This window comes from Heloderma suspectum, chromosome 4 (assembly GCF_057233095.1).
Source record: "Heloderma suspectum isolate Gila_16-S chromosome 4, 16-S_ref, whole genome shotgun sequence".
NCBI classification, from domain to species: Eukaryota; Metazoa; Chordata; class Lepidosauria; order Squamata; family Helodermatidae; genus Heloderma; species Heloderma suspectum.
In genome coordinates this window covers 141,678,681-141,696,323 of record NC_139461.1, presented here as the reverse complement: position 1 = coordinate 141,696,323, position 17,643 = coordinate 141,678,681, and the positions used below count along the sequence as shown (strand labels likewise).

Sequence of the window (17,643 nt, the reverse complement as noted above, 5' to 3'; positions counted from 1 at the left end):
ATCAAAATGGCAAATGCAGTTCGGTGTAAGCAAGTATATGGTGATATGCATTTAGGCAAAAAATCCCAGCTTTATGTATACGCTGATGGGATCTGAACTAGTGGCGACTCACCAAGAAAGAGACCTGGGGGTTGTGTTGGAGCACTCAATGTAAAAGTGTGACTGCTGTGAAAAAGGGAAACTCCATGATAGGCATAATTAGGAAAGGAATTGGGAATAAAACTGCCAAGATCATACTGGCCTTATACATATTTATGGTGTGACCACACTTGGAATACTGCGTACAGTTCTGGTCACAACAAAAAAGAAAGAAAAAAGATATTGTAGAGCTTGAAGAAGTACATAAAAGGGGAACTAAAATGATCAAGGGCTGGAGCAACTCCCCTATGGGGAAAGGTTACAACATCTGGTACTGTTTAGCTTAGAGAAAATGCACATGAGGGGAGACATGCTAGAGGTGTACAAAATTATGCATGGTCTGAAGAAAGTGGATAGGGAGACATTTTTCTCCCTCTCTCATAATACTAGAACCCGGGGTCATCCCATGATTGATGGGAGAGGTTCAGGTCAGATAAAAGGAAGTGCTTCTTCACACAGGACATAGTTTAAACTATGGAGTTCGCTACCACAAGATGTAGTGATGTCCACCAATTTGGTGGCTTTAAAAGGGGAATAGACAAATTCATGGAGGATAAGGCTATCAGTGGCTTCTAGTCCTGATGGCTGCATGCTACCTCCAGTACAAGAAGCAGTATGCCTGTGTACACCAGTTGCTGGGGAATATGGGCAGGAAGGTGCTATTGCATTCATGTCCTCTTTTGGGTTTCCCACAGGCCGCTGGTTGGCCATTGTGTGAACAGAATGCTGGAGTAGGTGGACCCTTGGTCTGATGCAGTATGGCTCTTCTTATGTTCTTAAGCTCTTAAAAACTGAGGCCATGGTTAAAATCTGTCATGCCCTGACTGGAAGAGTCCTCCTCAGAGGAGGAGCTAGAGGCCCCAGAAGCCCAGGATACCCCAGACCAGGGACTGCCACCAGACCCACAGGAGCCTGAACCCTTGGGAGAAGTGGCTGCAGTGCCATCCTTGTCAGAAGAGAGGCTCTGCCTCTGAGGCAGAGGCTGAGCCACCCCCTGATCTCTGGGAGTGTCATTGCCTCAAGTGGCATGCAAGCAGGGCTCCTATGCAAAGGTGTACTCGCCTCTGGAAGAGGTCTCCTCAGGAGAAAAGGACTCCTCAGGAGTAGGCTCTGGAAAGGGAGCTCTGATTGCTACAGCTGAACTCTGGGTAGGTCTGGCTGGCTTTGGGCTTAAAAGCCTTCACTGGAAACCCAGCCAGGGTTGGAACAACTTGGTTCTTCCAGCCTCTGCCATGTACCTTGCCTCCTGGACTGTGCCCTGCGACTGATGCTCTGTTTCCTGACCTTTTGGACTGCTGAACGACCCTGCTTCTGGTCTATGTAATGTACCCGACTGTTTTACTGTGTTTGACCTCTTGCTTGTGATCTTGACTGCTGCTTCCTGATCCTTGTTGCTTGCCAGTGTTGTGACCTTCTGCCTGGATTTTGACCACTCCTGCCTTAGCTTAAAACTCCTTGGACTGCAACCTGTGTGCTTGACCATTTGCTTGCCAACTTGACTACTCTATTGCCTCACTCCCTGTACATGCCTGCAAACAGCCAAGACTTGCTCTAGAGCAAGACAAAATCCATTTTTTTATGTAAAAGAATGAACCTGGGGGAAAATATTTTCCTTTTGTACATCAGGCGTTTTAAATATGGCACAAAATTCAAGAAAAAATATATTATGTTAATTATGCAGATTATGAATATTTTTGCCTCTTCCAACCAAATAGCATGGACACTTTCTTTCCATGCCATGAGGAAACATCATTCTGCTCAGTAACTACCAGTCCTTGCTTCTGGGAAGTTCTGGGCACTTAATCTTCAAGTAAGTGATGTTGCTTACTGTCTTTACATATGTGTAGAGAGAGCTAAACAGAAACCCACCATATCACTATAGCTGTAGTTCAGTTCTGTAGCACGAAGGCGTATGGGCGTTTTGGATTCTGGTTCTGGATAGTTTAAAGCTCTGTTTGGTTGCAGACAGATATGTTTTGATTGCTGTAGCAACTAATTAGTATGCATACTTGTTCGGGAGATGTATGCATTAGCAAGTTGGGAACCTGATTTTAACCACCCCCTTTCTCATAGTGATTTAAAACGTAGGGAGTTCCGTTTTTATTCTTGTATGATGATGATGATAAATAATGCAATTAATTGATATCTGAAGATTGTTTCTTTGATTACTCTGACTGTCTGTGCTGCAATGCCAACACTGAGATCTACCAACAGGATTCCTGCAACACTGAGATATACTGACAGAGTACCTTTGTTGTACAACACCCTAAATATTTTGCTAGGCTTTTCCTACAGCTCTCCTTGTATATTCTTCAGCTATAATGCAATAGTACAAGCGTAGGCCAGATGCATAGTTTGGCTTTTCATGTTCTGTTTTAAAGCATGTACAAATAGCCCTGCAGCCCTGCCTCATTCTGATTACAGAATTTGTCATAAAATAAGATCACAGCGTGTGCCACCAGTCCAACAGCATTGTTCCAAAATCCTGCCAAGCATTGCTAAAGGGTACGTACGGCTGGAAGTAAATGCCAAATATGTTCAAACGCATTTTGACACAGCTTGAAGTGTTTTCTCATAGCGTCTTCTCAATTGTATTTGAATAATGCTGATTGCATCTCCGAGATGTCCTTAACTATAATATGTTGGTACCATAACTAAAAAAAATAACTTGAAATGTGAGCTGGAATGAATGCTGAGTTTTGTGGTGATAGCTTAATGAAAATATGTGCAGTGGCATTGAATTAGGCAAATTCCATGTTAATGATTATTAGGAAAAAGATTGAAAATCAGATGGCCAGTATCATAATGCTTATATGTAATTCTATGGAGCAGATGTATTTGGAATACTGAATACAGTTCTGGTCATCCCATACTGATAATGATACTGTAGAGTTAGAAAAGGGCAACCAAAATGATCACAAGAAAAGGTTAAAGCACTCTGAGCTTTAGGAAAAAAGACAAGTAAGGAGGGATGTGATGGAGTTCTATAAAATTATGCTTGGTGTGGAAATTGTGAATAGAGAATTCCCCCCCCCCATCCCCATAATAATTTCATTGAGGACCCAGAATTACCTAATTCGATTGGCTGTGTTTAGATTCAGGACAGATGAAAGAAAATACTTAGTACAATGCAGAACAAATTTACGGAAGTCACTGCCATAAGGTGTGGCCATGACCCTGTACCACTGATGTCTTAAAAGCGGTACTAGGCACATTTTTGGAGGGTAGCTAAGTGGAGCCTCCATGTTCAGAGGCAATATTTATTTATTTGATTTATTTGCCACCAGTCTGGCCGGCTACCCGGCCACTCTAGGCAGCGTACAATACAAATAACAATACGAAATACAACAAATTTACGCAATCAACTCAAGAAAACAACATTGCTCTTAAAAAACAAAACAAAACACCTAACCTACCCCAAATGCCCGCCTGAACAGCCAGGTTTTCAAAGCCTGGTGGAAAAGCTCATCAAAGAGGGGGCATGGCTGAGGTCACTAGGGAGGGAATTCCACAGAGTGAGGGCCACCACAGAAAAGGCCCCCTCCCTAGTCCTCACCAGCCTAGCTCTCCTGGCTGATGGGACAGACAGAAGGCCTTCTGAGGCCCATCTCATTGAGCTGCATCCCTGGTGTTGTTGGAGGTGCTCCTTAAGATAGACTAGGCCGGAACCATATAGGGCTTTAAACGTCAATGCCAACCCCTTGAATTGGGCCCGGAAAACAACTGGTAACCAGTGCAACTCCTTCAGCCCTGGAGTGATGTGGTCTTGCGATGGCTGCCTTTAATCAGGCGGGCTGCCGCGTTCAATATACCCCTGAATGCCAGTTGTTGGGGAAAGCTGTTGCCTTCGTGTCTTGCTTGTTGGCTTCCCACTAGCTGGCCACTGTGGGAAACAGGATGATGCTGGCCAGATGGACTAGCTGGGCTCTTCTTATGTTCAGTTGACACTCAACAAATGTGGTCTCTGGTTACCTTTCAGCAACCATCAAAACTCTTCTTTCCCAGTCCCCACACAATGTGAGGCAACCCTCCTGCACTGGAGAGAATTTGGCTGGGGAAAAAGATGTCTTACTTTTTGCCAGGCAGGGGACAGCGTCTTCTCTTCCATGTCCTCTGGCATGTGCAAAGGATGCTTTGAAAGGGAGGGGGTCAGCCTCTCACTTTGCACCAGGCTTTGCAGAGAGGGTAACTGTATTTCTCTCCTGAATCTTTTGAAATGTTTGTGTTTTCACTCTCTTCACACTGTTGCTTTGAAGGCACTCTGAAGCAATGAGAGAGATTCTCACTTCTTCCAAGTGTCTGGAAAGCACAGCGCAAAGTAAGAAGTGGATCTAACCCCACCTGAATGTATGAGTCTACCCTCTGTCATGCAATCTGTCAGTCATGAATGCCAGTGCTAGAGGCTGCCCATGCCAGAGGACTCAGGGGAGGGATGGGATTGGAGGCAACCCCCAAATAATGCTACCAAGGCCAGCCAAGATTTGTGGATCCCTGCCTGCTTGACACAATCCGATCCAGACAATGTTATTAACAAATAAATGCTAATACTATTTAACTGTCGGCCATTTTGATGAGCTGCCTGGGAGAAGAACTCCTTCATGTACAGAAAGACATTGCAGCTCCCATTGGTGCTGAGACAAAGGCACGGTCCAAACGGACATAGTTGAGGTTGGAACAAGTACGTTGGGGTCTGATGGACCTGAGGTAGAGGCATAGTCTGGGCCAGGCAAGTCAAGTTCCGGAGAACAAGGCAGGGAGCCAGTGGTGCAGGAGGTTATGCTTTGGATGGTGGCTGCAGGATTCTCTGGTCTGAGACTGTTCTGAAGCCTTGCATATCCCCATGCCCAGTATGAAAAGTGTGTTCCCTCTCCCTCCTCCAGATAAGAACAACACCTCTTGACTTGCAAAAAACACTGGAACCAGTCCAGTGCAAGTCCAACACCTGTTGGCTTGTTTACCATCAGGTGTGGCATGACACAAGCTATTACTGTGTTCTGTATCTATCATTCTGTGGACTGGTGAGGCTGACGTGAAGGTTCCTGCCAGTATACTTTCTCTCCTCATGCAAGCCACGTGCTGGGGGTTGCTTTCTACCAGAAAAGGATGCATGAAAGAACAGGACTGGTTTGGAGTCCTCTGAGTGCCTTAACTCCCTGAGGGGAAGAGTAACAGGACTATTGAACCCCAAGACTCTGCCTTGCATGGGGTGAGACCACTGGTCCATCTAACTCAACATCTGCTGTCTACACTGACTGACAGCAGCTCTGCAGGAGTCTTTCTCAGCCCTGCCTGGAGTTGTCAAGGACTGAATGTGAATCCCTCTGCATGCAAAGCATGTGCTCTATTAGTGAGCTACAGCCCTTCCTTTCATATTTACTCTGTATGTAATCCTTTCTCTTTTATGTTGAAACAGCAGCAGCTGAATAAGGCGGGTGGACTAGTCCTTCCCTGGGAGCTGCCTCAGGTTTGCCTGAGTTCAACATGGCTCTCTGGATGTTGCTGTTACCGCCTTTCTTTTCTTCTCTTCATGAGATTATCCAACAAGTGAAGCAAACCGTCTTTCTGGTGCAGCAAGTTTTAGGATCAGGCTGGTCCAAAATTTGAATCAATAAATAAACTTCTCACTGCACAGGGCCTGTCACAAGTGCATACTTCACTTTTAGAATTCACTGCTGGGGTGTGTGGCAATGGCCACTCACTTAAAGGCTTTACTGGATGATGAAACTATTGAGTGCTATTAACTGTGGTTGCTAAATGAAACTGCTATGTTTAGAGTGAAGTATACCCTGAATACCAGATGCAGGGAATGGCCATACCCCTTTTGCTCTGCTTGTGAGTTTCTGGGATGCACCTGGCTGGATGCTGCTGAAGAAAGGACTAGATCTGACCCAGCAAGGCCATCCTCAGTAGGGATGGGCAGATTCCCTACCTGCTGGTCCATGGGGAATCCGCCCACGGGGGGGAGGCGATCCATTCCTCCCCCCCCCCCGAATCCTCTTTGGCTGGCTCCGCTCTGCAGCGATTCCACGGAGCTGCTGGCCGGCTCCGGATTGCCAGCGATATGGCCGCCATGCTGTATCGCTGGCTGAAGGGGACTGACTGCGGACGCAAATGGTGTCCAGGATGCCATTTGCAGCCATAAAGGTCTTGGTTTAAGCTAAATGCAGCCATTTCTGTATCGCTGGCAATCCGGAGCCGGAGGATCTGGCTGAAGAGGATTCCACGGTGAGGCGGAGGTAGGTGTTCCATTCCACCACGGACTTCGGGGGGCCGGATTCTTTAGAATCAGGTCTCATTGGAGTCAGTGGCGGAATTCTCCACCATCCCTAATCCTCATGTCCATATGCATTCTGTGTTCATTCAGTGAGCACTAATTGCATGTCCTGGCTGTGATTCAATAGTTACCACAATCAAGGTATCTGTGTGAGTTGCTATGTAATGCTACTCTGTTGTCATGTGGTAATGATCAATAAGTTTTATTACTACTGGGTCATCATTGTCAGGCTCTTGTGTAGATCCGCGGTCGAACAGAAGGCCAGGGGCCCGCCATCTCTGCTCCTCGGCCTCCTTGCTGTTGCTGCCTGTTTTCTCACCCGCCCTCTGGCCCAGGGGGGATGAGCAAGCAAGCAGCCATGGAAGCAAGAATAAGGACCAGCTGCCACTTCCCCCTGTTTACTCACTGGCTTCTCTGTCTGGCAAATGATCAGTGAGCAGCAATGGCGGTGAGGAGGAGCAGGGCCACTGAGGATGTCTTGCCCAAGGGACCCCAAAAACCTAGAGCCATGGTACTAATTACTATCAAACATGGTTTTACCATGAAATTATATCCTTGGTTGCATTTTACCTTAAAATCATGTTTGGATACGTAGCATAAGATGTGAAGGCAAACAGATAACAATAGTAAAAAGGGAGCTACATGAAATTATGAAATTATGTAGCTAGCTTTTTCTGGCATCGTGTAATTAAACCACCTTTGGAGATGCTATGTTTTGCCAGTATCTAATTACTAGAGCCATCTGCCTAAGGCACACTCTGCCATCTGTCTGGAAGTTTTTTCGTCCGTTTCTGTTTGTTTTCTGTTTTTAGTTTTTAGAAATTGATATGTATTTCTGTTTGTATGGAGGTAGATGTTGTTGCTGTATCTGTCTAGTTTGTGGCATTATGGGTATAACAGCACAATGCTTAATCCAAACACAAACTCCTCTTTCCTTCAAAGCTCTCAACGCTTCTGCCCTCTCTATTTTTCTTTCCCTATTTGCCATTAGATCCCTGCCAATGCCCTTCACTCCTCCAACTCTGCCACCTGCAGCAGCCTAAAGGTCTCATGCTTCTTTCAGCAACTCCACCCTTACTTCTCTGCATGTCTAGAACTCTGTCCCAGAATGCTTTCATGGTGCCACCCTTCTCTTTTCATAACCCTTCACAAAAGCTTCCATTTCCCTGAAGCCTTTGGCTCAATCACTTCATCTTCATCCCAAACCAAAAATAAACCTAAATGCCTGTAACTGCATTCAGATGTATGGTTCCCCATTTCCTTTTGCTTCTGTCTCCCTCCCATCTGTCTAAATTTAGATCGTAAGAGCCTTAGGGGCAGGGATCCCTTTCTCTCTCTCACACTCTCTCTTGTTTTTATAATAAAAATATAATATTTATAAGATAATAAAAATATCAGACTTGCAATGGACTAAATTTTGTGTTTGAAAGGCAGAGATCTGGGGGGAAAGTAGAGAAAAAACAGAAAGTAAAAGTTTATATTAGGACTAAGCCAGGTTTTATATTTCAGTTTTCATTTCCAGACTTGGCCTTTCAAGGTGATGGGACCATTCACTGAATCAGGAAGCATTAAGTAAAAAAAAAAAATCAATCTCTCTTTGGCTATTGCATTTCCATGAGGTACACTGAGAATCAGAAGTTGACAGCAGAGTTCAGGCTTGTCAACTTTTCAACCAACCATGGTACCTGGTGCCTTGATCTGCAGCAATGAACAGGTGAACTTTTAATTTACATGGAGATACACATTATCTCACCTGCTCATTGTTGCAGATCAAAACCGAGTCAAAGGTTGCAGCAACAGAAGCCTCTTGAAGACTTGGTAATCCTCATGCAGTTGTTTCCCCTAATCAGAGCTGTATCTGGGGCCTAGTTCGCACATTCATGTACATCACTTTATTTCTCAACACCTGAGTCATTTTCAGACATTATATTGGGGCTAAATGAGTGAGATGGGGATGGGGTGGGGGGGGGGGAGGAATTGCAGTGGCAAGCTGTCCCTCAGTATACACATGCATACACGTGACGATTCTTTGAATATTTGCAACCTTGAGCCTACGTGATGCTCGAAGTTGAGAATAGTTTTAATGGGCATGCTTTAATGTTTCTTCTTGTTTCTCTCAGGCTAGAAAGAGATATTATGGGAATTATGTGGCTGCCACTGAATGCAGCAGCCCTGTGACAATGACTCCTCCGCCTCCATGATTTCTAGTGCTACAAAAGTCATGATGTGACATCATTACCCTGTGAACTTCTGTGACTTCCACTTCTCTCAATTGGTAGCTGCTTGTGGGGGTAGGGAAATTTGCAGGATGACATCACATCACAGGATCTACATGATTAGATGTTAGCAGGGAAAAGAGGCAGAAGAGATGCAGGGCTGCTGGTTTCCTAGGCAGCAACATGTAACATCTCAGACTTTTCCATTTTCTTAGGAGGTCCTCACTGTCACCTTTGGCTCCTTTTGGCTTTATGTCTTTCCACTCCCTTCTGATGTGTCCGGCAAGTATTGCATAGGCTCTACATCATTTGTGCCCATCTTCATTTGAACCATTTAGAGATTTTTTAAAAAGCTGTTTGATTCTTTGAGGGAACTTTTTTTTAAAAATCAGGCACTGGCAGCTTAATGCTTAAAACAGAGCTTTAAAATCCCTGCTGACTTTTAATTCACTTTTATTCTAACATGTTCTTTAGGCAGGATCTATACTGGAGGCCCTATCATTTTTAAGGCAGTGCTGTGCCAGTATTTTTTTTAATGCCATTGGTGTTCTGGGGGCACATGTTAATGAATACAGGATAGTATCTGCTGTGTTTATGATGTGATGAAGTGCCACGCATCAATGCATAGAGTTGTCATTGCAGGAGAAATAGGAGGACTGTGAAAGGCCATGTTTGTTTATTGTTTGCATTTATAGAGTAAGCACATGCCACAAGCCATAGTATAGGGCTGCAGTTGTGGGAGAAGTGAAATGTCAGGCTGCCGTTTCAGGCTACTAAAAAAAAAAAAAAAAGTCTCGTAACTGCTTGTGCACCCTCACAACTGTGGAGGAAAGGAGGTTTAAATGATGTGGTTATTCACAGCTGCACAGTTCTGTAGATGCACAGTGAAAAGCAGCCTTAAAATCCTCCATGGATTTTCTTCCTGAAGACCCCATCAAAATTCATGCAAGAAAACATGAGGAGAAAGACAAGGGAAGCGGGGAGAAGGTGGGGAGGTCATGCTGCCATTTCACGTTGCTTCTTTTTTGTCACTATTCACAGCTGCACAGCTCTGTAGGGATGCAGTGAAAAAGAGCCTAAACACCCCACACACACACACACACACACAGATTTCCTGCTTGCAAATCCAGTCAAAATCCATCCAAGGAAAGAGCAGGGAAGGGAAGGAGGAGAAAGATGTGGATGAAGGAAGAAGGTGGTTGGTTGAGGGAAAATGCTGCAAAACAGGTTCTGCAGCTTTAAAACCACTCCCAGTACTAACAGTTATAATGAGCATCTCTACACAAGCCTAAAATCCTGCATTTAAAATGGGGCTTTCTGCTTCTGTTTTAAATGCAGGATCACAACAACTCCCCTTTTCACCCGCTTCCTTTCCCCCCTCCTTCTCCCCATATCTGAGTCTTCCATTATCTTTCATAGATCTCGCTCCTCTTCTTGCCACTTTTCTCTTTTCAGGGAGGGAACTCAAGCAGAACAGAGAGGGTGATTTGATAGCTCGTTATCTGTGATCAATTTAAAAATGGAACAAAGGGCATTTAGTGCAGGAGATGCCCTTGAGGGTCATGGTGTCATGTAAAGAGCCTGCAAACTTCCATGAGGGAGCAATCTCAATTGCAGGATAAAAGCTCTGTGTGAAACAAGCCAATATCTCTACTTTGGCAGCCACATGACTTGGTAGCACACAGAAATCACGATCTCCAAGAATATTATCATAAAATTAGTTTAGAAAAAAACAGAATATTGAGGGTGTAATAGCAGAAGGACAATAAGGTGGGGAGTGCGTTGTATGGATTACACATGAGCCAGATGTTGCAGTTCTAGGATAAAATGCTAGTATATCTTGGCCCTTAGAAAGCTTCCAAAATGTACTTATTTATTTATTTATTATTTTATTTATTTCATTTCTGTACCGCCCAATAGCCGAAGCTCTCTGTGTCCCCTCCTGATATGATGACATTTAAAGATCATGCCTAACATCAAGGGGGCAATCCTTTCCCGCTCCTAGGAAATCCTTTTTCATGTTTCATGATGTTCTAAGGAATTTCTTATAAATGCATTGATAAATCAGAACTGGATCCTTACAAAATGTACAAAGTACCCCAGAATCTCCTGCAACGCATAGGAACATGTATGGATTCCTTCACTGACAAGTAAATGTGGTGAAGATCCCCCTTGAAAGCAGAAGGTTTGAATACCCACTGATGGGAGGCTGTTTATCTTTGGGCCATTTCCCCCTCAGATAAAATAAACCCTCAGCCTATAAATGAAGGTCAACCAATTATGGTTTCCAAGAAATGAAGCATACAAAAGTTATCTGTCAGGTTTTAGCTCTTGTTTTTGGAAAAAATATTTATTAGGACAACAATAAAATTAAGCTATTATATAAGAAGTCGCACCTCTAGTTTCAGTGCCACCTGTAGGTCCACCCATTGATGTCACGTAAAGACACTCACTATCTTTGTGCTCCACTGGGTTTGCGCTGTAGTCAAGTGAAAACTTGCGAAGATTCTACAGATCATGCTTCAGACGCAAATGGAAAGCATGCATCTCCTTCATTTTGCCAAAGTCTCTCAGCTGACAGCAGGGATTGTCAACTACATCACCATGGAAACTGGTCTCTCAGCAGACAAAGAATTGATGACTGCAACTCTCATTTAAACCCTCCATTTGTTGAGGGAAGAACCTTTAGAAGTAGAGTGGTTTGTCAGTCCCACATGGGGATAGGGAACTCAAGTATTATTTGGAAGTTATAAGCTTATTATCAAGATATATTATGATAGATTAATGATATATATTATTGATAAAAATAATCTTATAATCTCAACAATGCACTAAATTGATATACTTTAATATACAACTTAACAGTGTAAGATGCTTCGGAGAGGGAGATGACTTTCCATAAGAAAGTTAGGTTCGCGTGGGTGTTGATTTCAGAGGCCTTGTAAGAAAGGCAGGAAATGTTCAAAGGTTGCCACTTGAGCAGTGGCGTGGGGGGTAGAATGACCTGGTCTGTTCCTGTGTCCATATAACAGCAGCTCTGCAGAAATCGGTAGGTGAAACTTTTCATGGCATGGGATAAGCGTTCTTTCTTGTTCATGTCTGCACACCAAGCTGATATTATAGGAACAGATGCAGGGGTCAGTAAAAAGCTGGTAAAGTGAGAAGTGATTTAAGCTGACGTTTGGAACAGGAGGGGCTAAGAGGCCGAACCTGTACATTTACGCATGTTTTTAATTCACAATGGCTATGTTTTGAAAGTGATGTAGTTGCTAAACATTTTGAGAGTAAGATCACTCGCGTCTGCCTCAGCCTAGATATGGCCGTTCAGTCAGTGGAGGTGTCCACCGCACCATCTGGTCCAGTTCTGTGGGATGATTGTCGCATTCAGGATGTGGCCAAGGTGCGTAGAGGAATGTGGCTTACTTCCTGTTTGCTTGATCAGTGCTCTTTATGGCTAGTGACATCTAGCAGAGGGGGATTGACAGACTGGGTTCAGAAGATAATCAGTGACTGGATTTGAACAAGCTCTGGTGCCCATGGGTGCCAGGTAGAATATACAACCTCTGCTTTTGGGGGGGCGCCGTGATGTGCTAACGTGGGTTATGTGAGGGTTAAACAACCCTCGCATAACCCGTAAACAGACCATGTTTAACCCTCGCATAACCCAGGCTCGCCAGATTTACTCAACCCCCGAGCAAGGGTTGCATATTCAAAATGGCCGCATGCACCACAGCTTCACTGTGGGTTAAATAACCCCCACTGGGGTGTCATGTCATGCGAACAGCCCCAGTGCCTCTTTGTGAGAGGGGGTGGAAAACATGATTATGCAGCCGCTCCTTAAAAAGGCCTCATAGAGTCATAGAATAGTAAGGATGGAAGGGGCCTATAAGCTTGTCGAGTCCAACCCCCTATTCAATGCAGGAATCCATTTAAAGCATCCCCAACAGATGGCTGTCCATCCTCATCTTGAATGCCTCCAGTGTGGGAGAGCCCACTGCCTCCCTAGGGAATTGGTTACATTGTCATATTGCTCTAACAGTCAGGAAGTTTTTCCTGATTTTCACCCAGAATCTGGCTTCCTGTAACTTGAGGCCATTCTTCCATGTCCTGCAATCTGGGATGATCAAGAAGAGATCCTGGCCTTCCTCTCTGTGACAACCTTTCAACTACTTGAAGAGCACTATCATATCTCCCCTCAGTCTTCTCTTCTCAAGGCTAAAAATACCCATTTATTTTTAAAAAACAAATGTAACAATAAACTTTCTTGTTACAGTCGCTTGCCATGAGACCTTACTGATCGTTGTTCTGAGTTTGTTAAAATTGGCTTTCCTAAAATCCAGGGTACGGGCTTGGCTACACTCAGCTTTTGCTTCCTTTAGAACCAAGAACTCAAGTATAACATGGTCGCTTTCCCCCAGAGTTCCTGTAACTGCTACTTTACCCACTAAGTCATCTCTGTTGGTTAGGATCAAGTCAAGGATAGCCAATCCTCTGGTTCCTTCCTCTACTTTCTGTAGGAGGAAGTTATCTGCAACACAAGTCAGGAATCTCTTAGAGGGGCCATGTTTTGCAGAATTTGTCTCCCAACAAATATTGGGGAAATTGAAGACCCCCATTACTACTACATCATGCTTTCTTGAAACCTTGGCAATTTGCTTTTCAAAAGTTTCATCCTCATCTTCTCCTTGATTGGGTGGCCGGTAGTAGACTCCAGTGACCATGTTCCTTTTATTCTTTGCTCCATTTATTTTAACCCAGAAGCTCTCAATGGGGCTACCAAGCTCATCCTCCTGTATTTCTGTTCAGAGATAGGTATTTTTCACATATAATGCAACCCCACCTCCCTTTCTGTTCCTCCTGTTCTTTTTGAACAAGTTATATCCTTCGATTGCTGTATTCCAGTCATGGGAGTCATCCCACCAAGTCTCAGTTACACCTATCAAGTCATAATTTCCCTCCTGTATTAAGAGTTCAAGTTTGTTCTGTTTGTTTCCCATATTCTGGGCATTCGTATATAGACATCGAAGACCATGTGCTTCTTGGTCTGGCTTTCTTCCTACATGTTTGTGAAGGCTATTATTGGGCGCTATTAGAGCTGTTCTCTCTGTTGTGGTGCATGAGCCTTCATCCATTGTTACCCCCAACTTTACATCTCCCTCCCCTGTAGGATTCAGTTTAAAGCCCTCCTGATGAAGTTCTTCATGCTGTGGCCAAACACATTCTTCCCAGCCTTTGTGAGGTGCAACCCGTCCCTTGCCAACAGTCCATCTTCCAGGAAGTATAATCCATGGTCCCAGAATCCAAATCTCTCCCGTCGACACCACCTTCATAGCCAGTCATTCACCCGGAGTATTTTTCTTTCCCTTTCTGTCCCTCTTCTAACTACTGGAAGGATGGATGAGAAAACTACCTGGGCCCTAAAGTTCTTGAGCTTCCTTCCCAAAGCTTCAAAGTCTGACGTGATTTCTTCGTAGCTCCACTTGGCAGTATCATTTGTTCCCACATGGATGAGAAGAAAGCCTCCCTTGGACTGTAATAGCTATCAGCCAGTTACAAGCATCCCCTTTTTGGACAAGGTGCTTGAGCAGTTAATCGCCATGCAACGTGAGCAATTTGGTCTCTGTTAGATAAGATAGATTAGCTGGACCCATTTCAATCCAGTTTCAGACCTGGTTTTGGTGCACAAACTGCTGCAGTCGCCATGATGGATTATCTGTGCTGGAAGAGAGAGGTGGGAGTGCAGCGCTGTTGATTCTCCTGGGAATTTCAGAAGAACAAATGTGGCAATTCTCATCATACCCAGTTTTGCCCTAAGTTAATAAATTCGGTATATTCCAGTGTTTGCACAATATTTGATTTCACATATGTCTTTATTATCCTCTACACTGAATTCTGTATATTTTACTTGCCTTTGTCCTCTTTTGTTTCTGTACATTAGGGTGTGGAGTGGCATTGTGATGAGGCTACTAAAAAAGCTTGTTACAGTAAAGGCAAATCAAAGGTGAGTAGGTGTTTCTTAATCAGTTTCCTAGATCTGAATGATAAAATGCAACTATCTGCTCATTTCCTGTGTATGTTTCCTTGGAAATAAGCCCCGCAGAGTTCAGTGGAATATACTCCGATGGCAGCGTACATCGAATTTTGCAAGCTCTGTGTCAACAGGCTGCTTCAAAGCTGTACTTGAGATAGGATCTATGTGGTGGAGGACCAAAATTGCATCCAGTTAGCATGTAATGGTGAGTTGTGGGTTATTTAACCCACAATTTGCCAGCCACGACCTGGAGCAAGCGAGCATGCTCCCTCCAGCATGTTCCTCACTTCTGCTTTCTCTAAATGGCAGAAACATCCTGTTAGCAGATTGTGAGTATGATGTCCAAACCTGGACACTCTGTGTTGTTTAAGAGTTAAACATCCCAGAGTTAACCTACAATTTGTTATTGGGTTGTTTATAGAAAGCAGAAGTGAGGAGCATGCCAGGGGCAGCTTGTGTGAACTCGGTCATTGCCTTCTATGTGCATCTTTCCTGTCTACAGGCCTGTTGGAATCCAGGCATTGGATAGCTGTATGGGGCTTATGTGTGTTAACCTTATAGTTTGGGTCTACAGTTTGGCAACCTTGGGTTCCTTAAGGAGGAAAAAAGGCAAGATATAAATGAAATAAATAAACAAACAAACAAACAAATCATACGCCTCCTGCAACTATGACATCTAATGCACAGACACTTGGCAGACCCCGAAGTGGGGTAGGCCCACCCTCCTGCCATCTGTATATGCAGTGTCTGAGTCACCCTAGAGCAGCCTTCCCTAGCCTGGTGCCCTCCAGATGTTTTAGACTTCAACTCCCATCAGTCACAGCCAGCATAGCTAATGATCAGGAATTTTGGGAGTTGTAGTACAAAACATCTGGAAGGCATAAGTTTGGAGAAGCCTGCCCTAGGGACTTCGCACCATGCTAATCTCACACCAGAACAGAAAAGGCTACATCTTATGGTCCATGTGGACCAGCTAGTGTTGACCACGTTGGAAACAAGTTTTTGAGTCACAAAGAACTCAGATTCAGGGCAAAGGAGGAAAAAAAATCAGTGGGTGGGCTGAAGTTCACCCTGCCATATCTGCAGACTCCCAGGAAAAAGAAACTGGAAGTTAATTAATGTAGAGCAGGGGTGGGCAACACATGGGCTGCTTGTAACCCCCCTGTCTTTTTTTTGCAGCCCCTGCTGCCCCCAAACGGCTGCCGCTGCACTGCAGAATTGCAACCAGATTTCAGCAGCATGCAGGAACAAGGGGAAAAGGCTACATTTTCCCTTTAAAACAAGGCATGCAGGGAGCGTGTGCCATTTTAAATACCATACCGTGCTCTGGGGTTTCTTGTGATAATCACTGAACTTACCATGCCATAGAGGTTTATTCTGAAGCCTTTTCTATGCCATGGTAAGTTCCTTGTTTTTCACATCCCCTGCATGAAAGTGAGATAGTATGGTCCATGAGAACTGTACCAAATCAGCAATGCATGGAAGAGTTTGCCTTCAGGGAACGTGTATGAGCACGTGTAAAGGAGGGGTGATGCAATTAGAGAGGACAGTCATGAAATTTAAATATTTAGAAAACGGTAATGTGCAATGCAGCAGAGAACGAAGTTGTATATTGCACACGGTAGACTTGAACAAAAAGAACCAGGAATTCTTTTTCCACCGAAGTCCATGCCTGATTCCTTACGCAATGGCTGTTGCCATAATCAAGTTGACAGCGGCATTAGTATGTAGATAGGATGATGTAGAAGACCTTGTCGAAAGGATCGCTAGCTTTATTTACTGTCATTAGGAATTCATTGTAAATATAATCCGGTAGCTCACACCAGCAGTTACATTCAGGTATGATTTATCCTAATTTTTCACCTATAGTCATACACCGTAGGATAGCACTGAAGAGGCGGTCAGGTTGTACTTCGCATATACTGCTTATGAAATGTTGGCGTTTCTTTTTCTTTCTATTGCAGGAAGAATGTCAGAATTATATTCGTGTTCTCCTCATTGGTAGAGACAGGCTCTTTGCATGTGGAACTAATGCATTTACACCCATTTGCACTAATCGGACGGTAAGAATATGGGCAGATCCACAAAGACGTAAACTGGTTTAGTACTTCTTACTTCTTCCCAGGATGCCCTAAGTACTATGATTCTGTGGGGTGGGAGTGGTGCTAGAGCTACATGGGAGGGGGCCTTTTCTGTGGTTGAACCCCGACTGGCAAAGCCACTTGGTGCCTTCTTTGTTATTCTTTAGGTGCCAGGCAAAGTTCCTGTCTGGGTCTCTAAGAGAGAATTTTCAGCACCCTCAGCACACTACTATTTGTGCTAAGCCTTGAGAATTAAACTGGTTCATAGTGCAGATAGGGTTTAAGTTAACCAGTCGTGATTATTCTTGCCAACTGAAGAAAAAGCTACAGAGATAATTGGACATATCTAAGGGTTTGTGACATCATACTGTCTGTTCAAGTTCATATGCTGAACCTTTGCAGAAAAGATCCTGGGGAGGACTTACTTTGATTCTAGGGCTGAGCTGAAACCATCCATTTAGGAGTGTGTGTGTGTGTGTGTTTGTTTGTTATTATCAGTCCCTCCCCTGGTCTATGTGATTGTTTGTTTTCAGATTTCCTTTTTCCCTGTTTTTTTATTTAGATAAACTCTCATCAAAAGTAATATTTTTAGCCACACAGGTCTTGTGAGCTAGCACATCTGCCTTGATTCCACAGTCTCCCTAAACGTGGCCCTAGATAGCACATAGAGCCAGTTTGCATGATCAAAACAAGCCACTATGGCTTAAACAAGCCACCGTAGCTTGTTGTAAGCCACAGTGTGTGCTGGGCATGATTTGCATAATCACTGCCCGGCTGTGGCTTGTTGTGTCGTCCAGACCTGGGCAGCGTGGCTTCTTGGAGGTTTAAACAACCCATGGGCTGTTGTAGGCTTATTTGACGGGTTGTTTAACCCTCCAGCAACCAATGCTTCCCAGGTTCAGA

The 17,643-nt window shown here is 44.2% G+C and overlaps 1 protein-coding gene across 1 annotated transcript in view; it reads left to right on the top strand.

Annotated features, from left to right (window-relative positions):
* Positions 1–17,643, top strand: part of SEMA5A (semaphorin 5A) — a 224,994-nt gene that overhangs the window by 112,030 nt on the left and 95,321 nt on the right. Inside the window, exons 5-6 of the mRNA XM_084850685.1 lie at positions 14,567–14,629; positions 16,624–16,722. Of these exons, the coding sequence (XP_084706811.1) occupies positions 14,567–14,629; positions 16,624–16,722 (162 nt within the window). The remainder of the gene's footprint in view (positions 1–14,566; positions 14,630–16,623; positions 16,723–17,643) is intronic.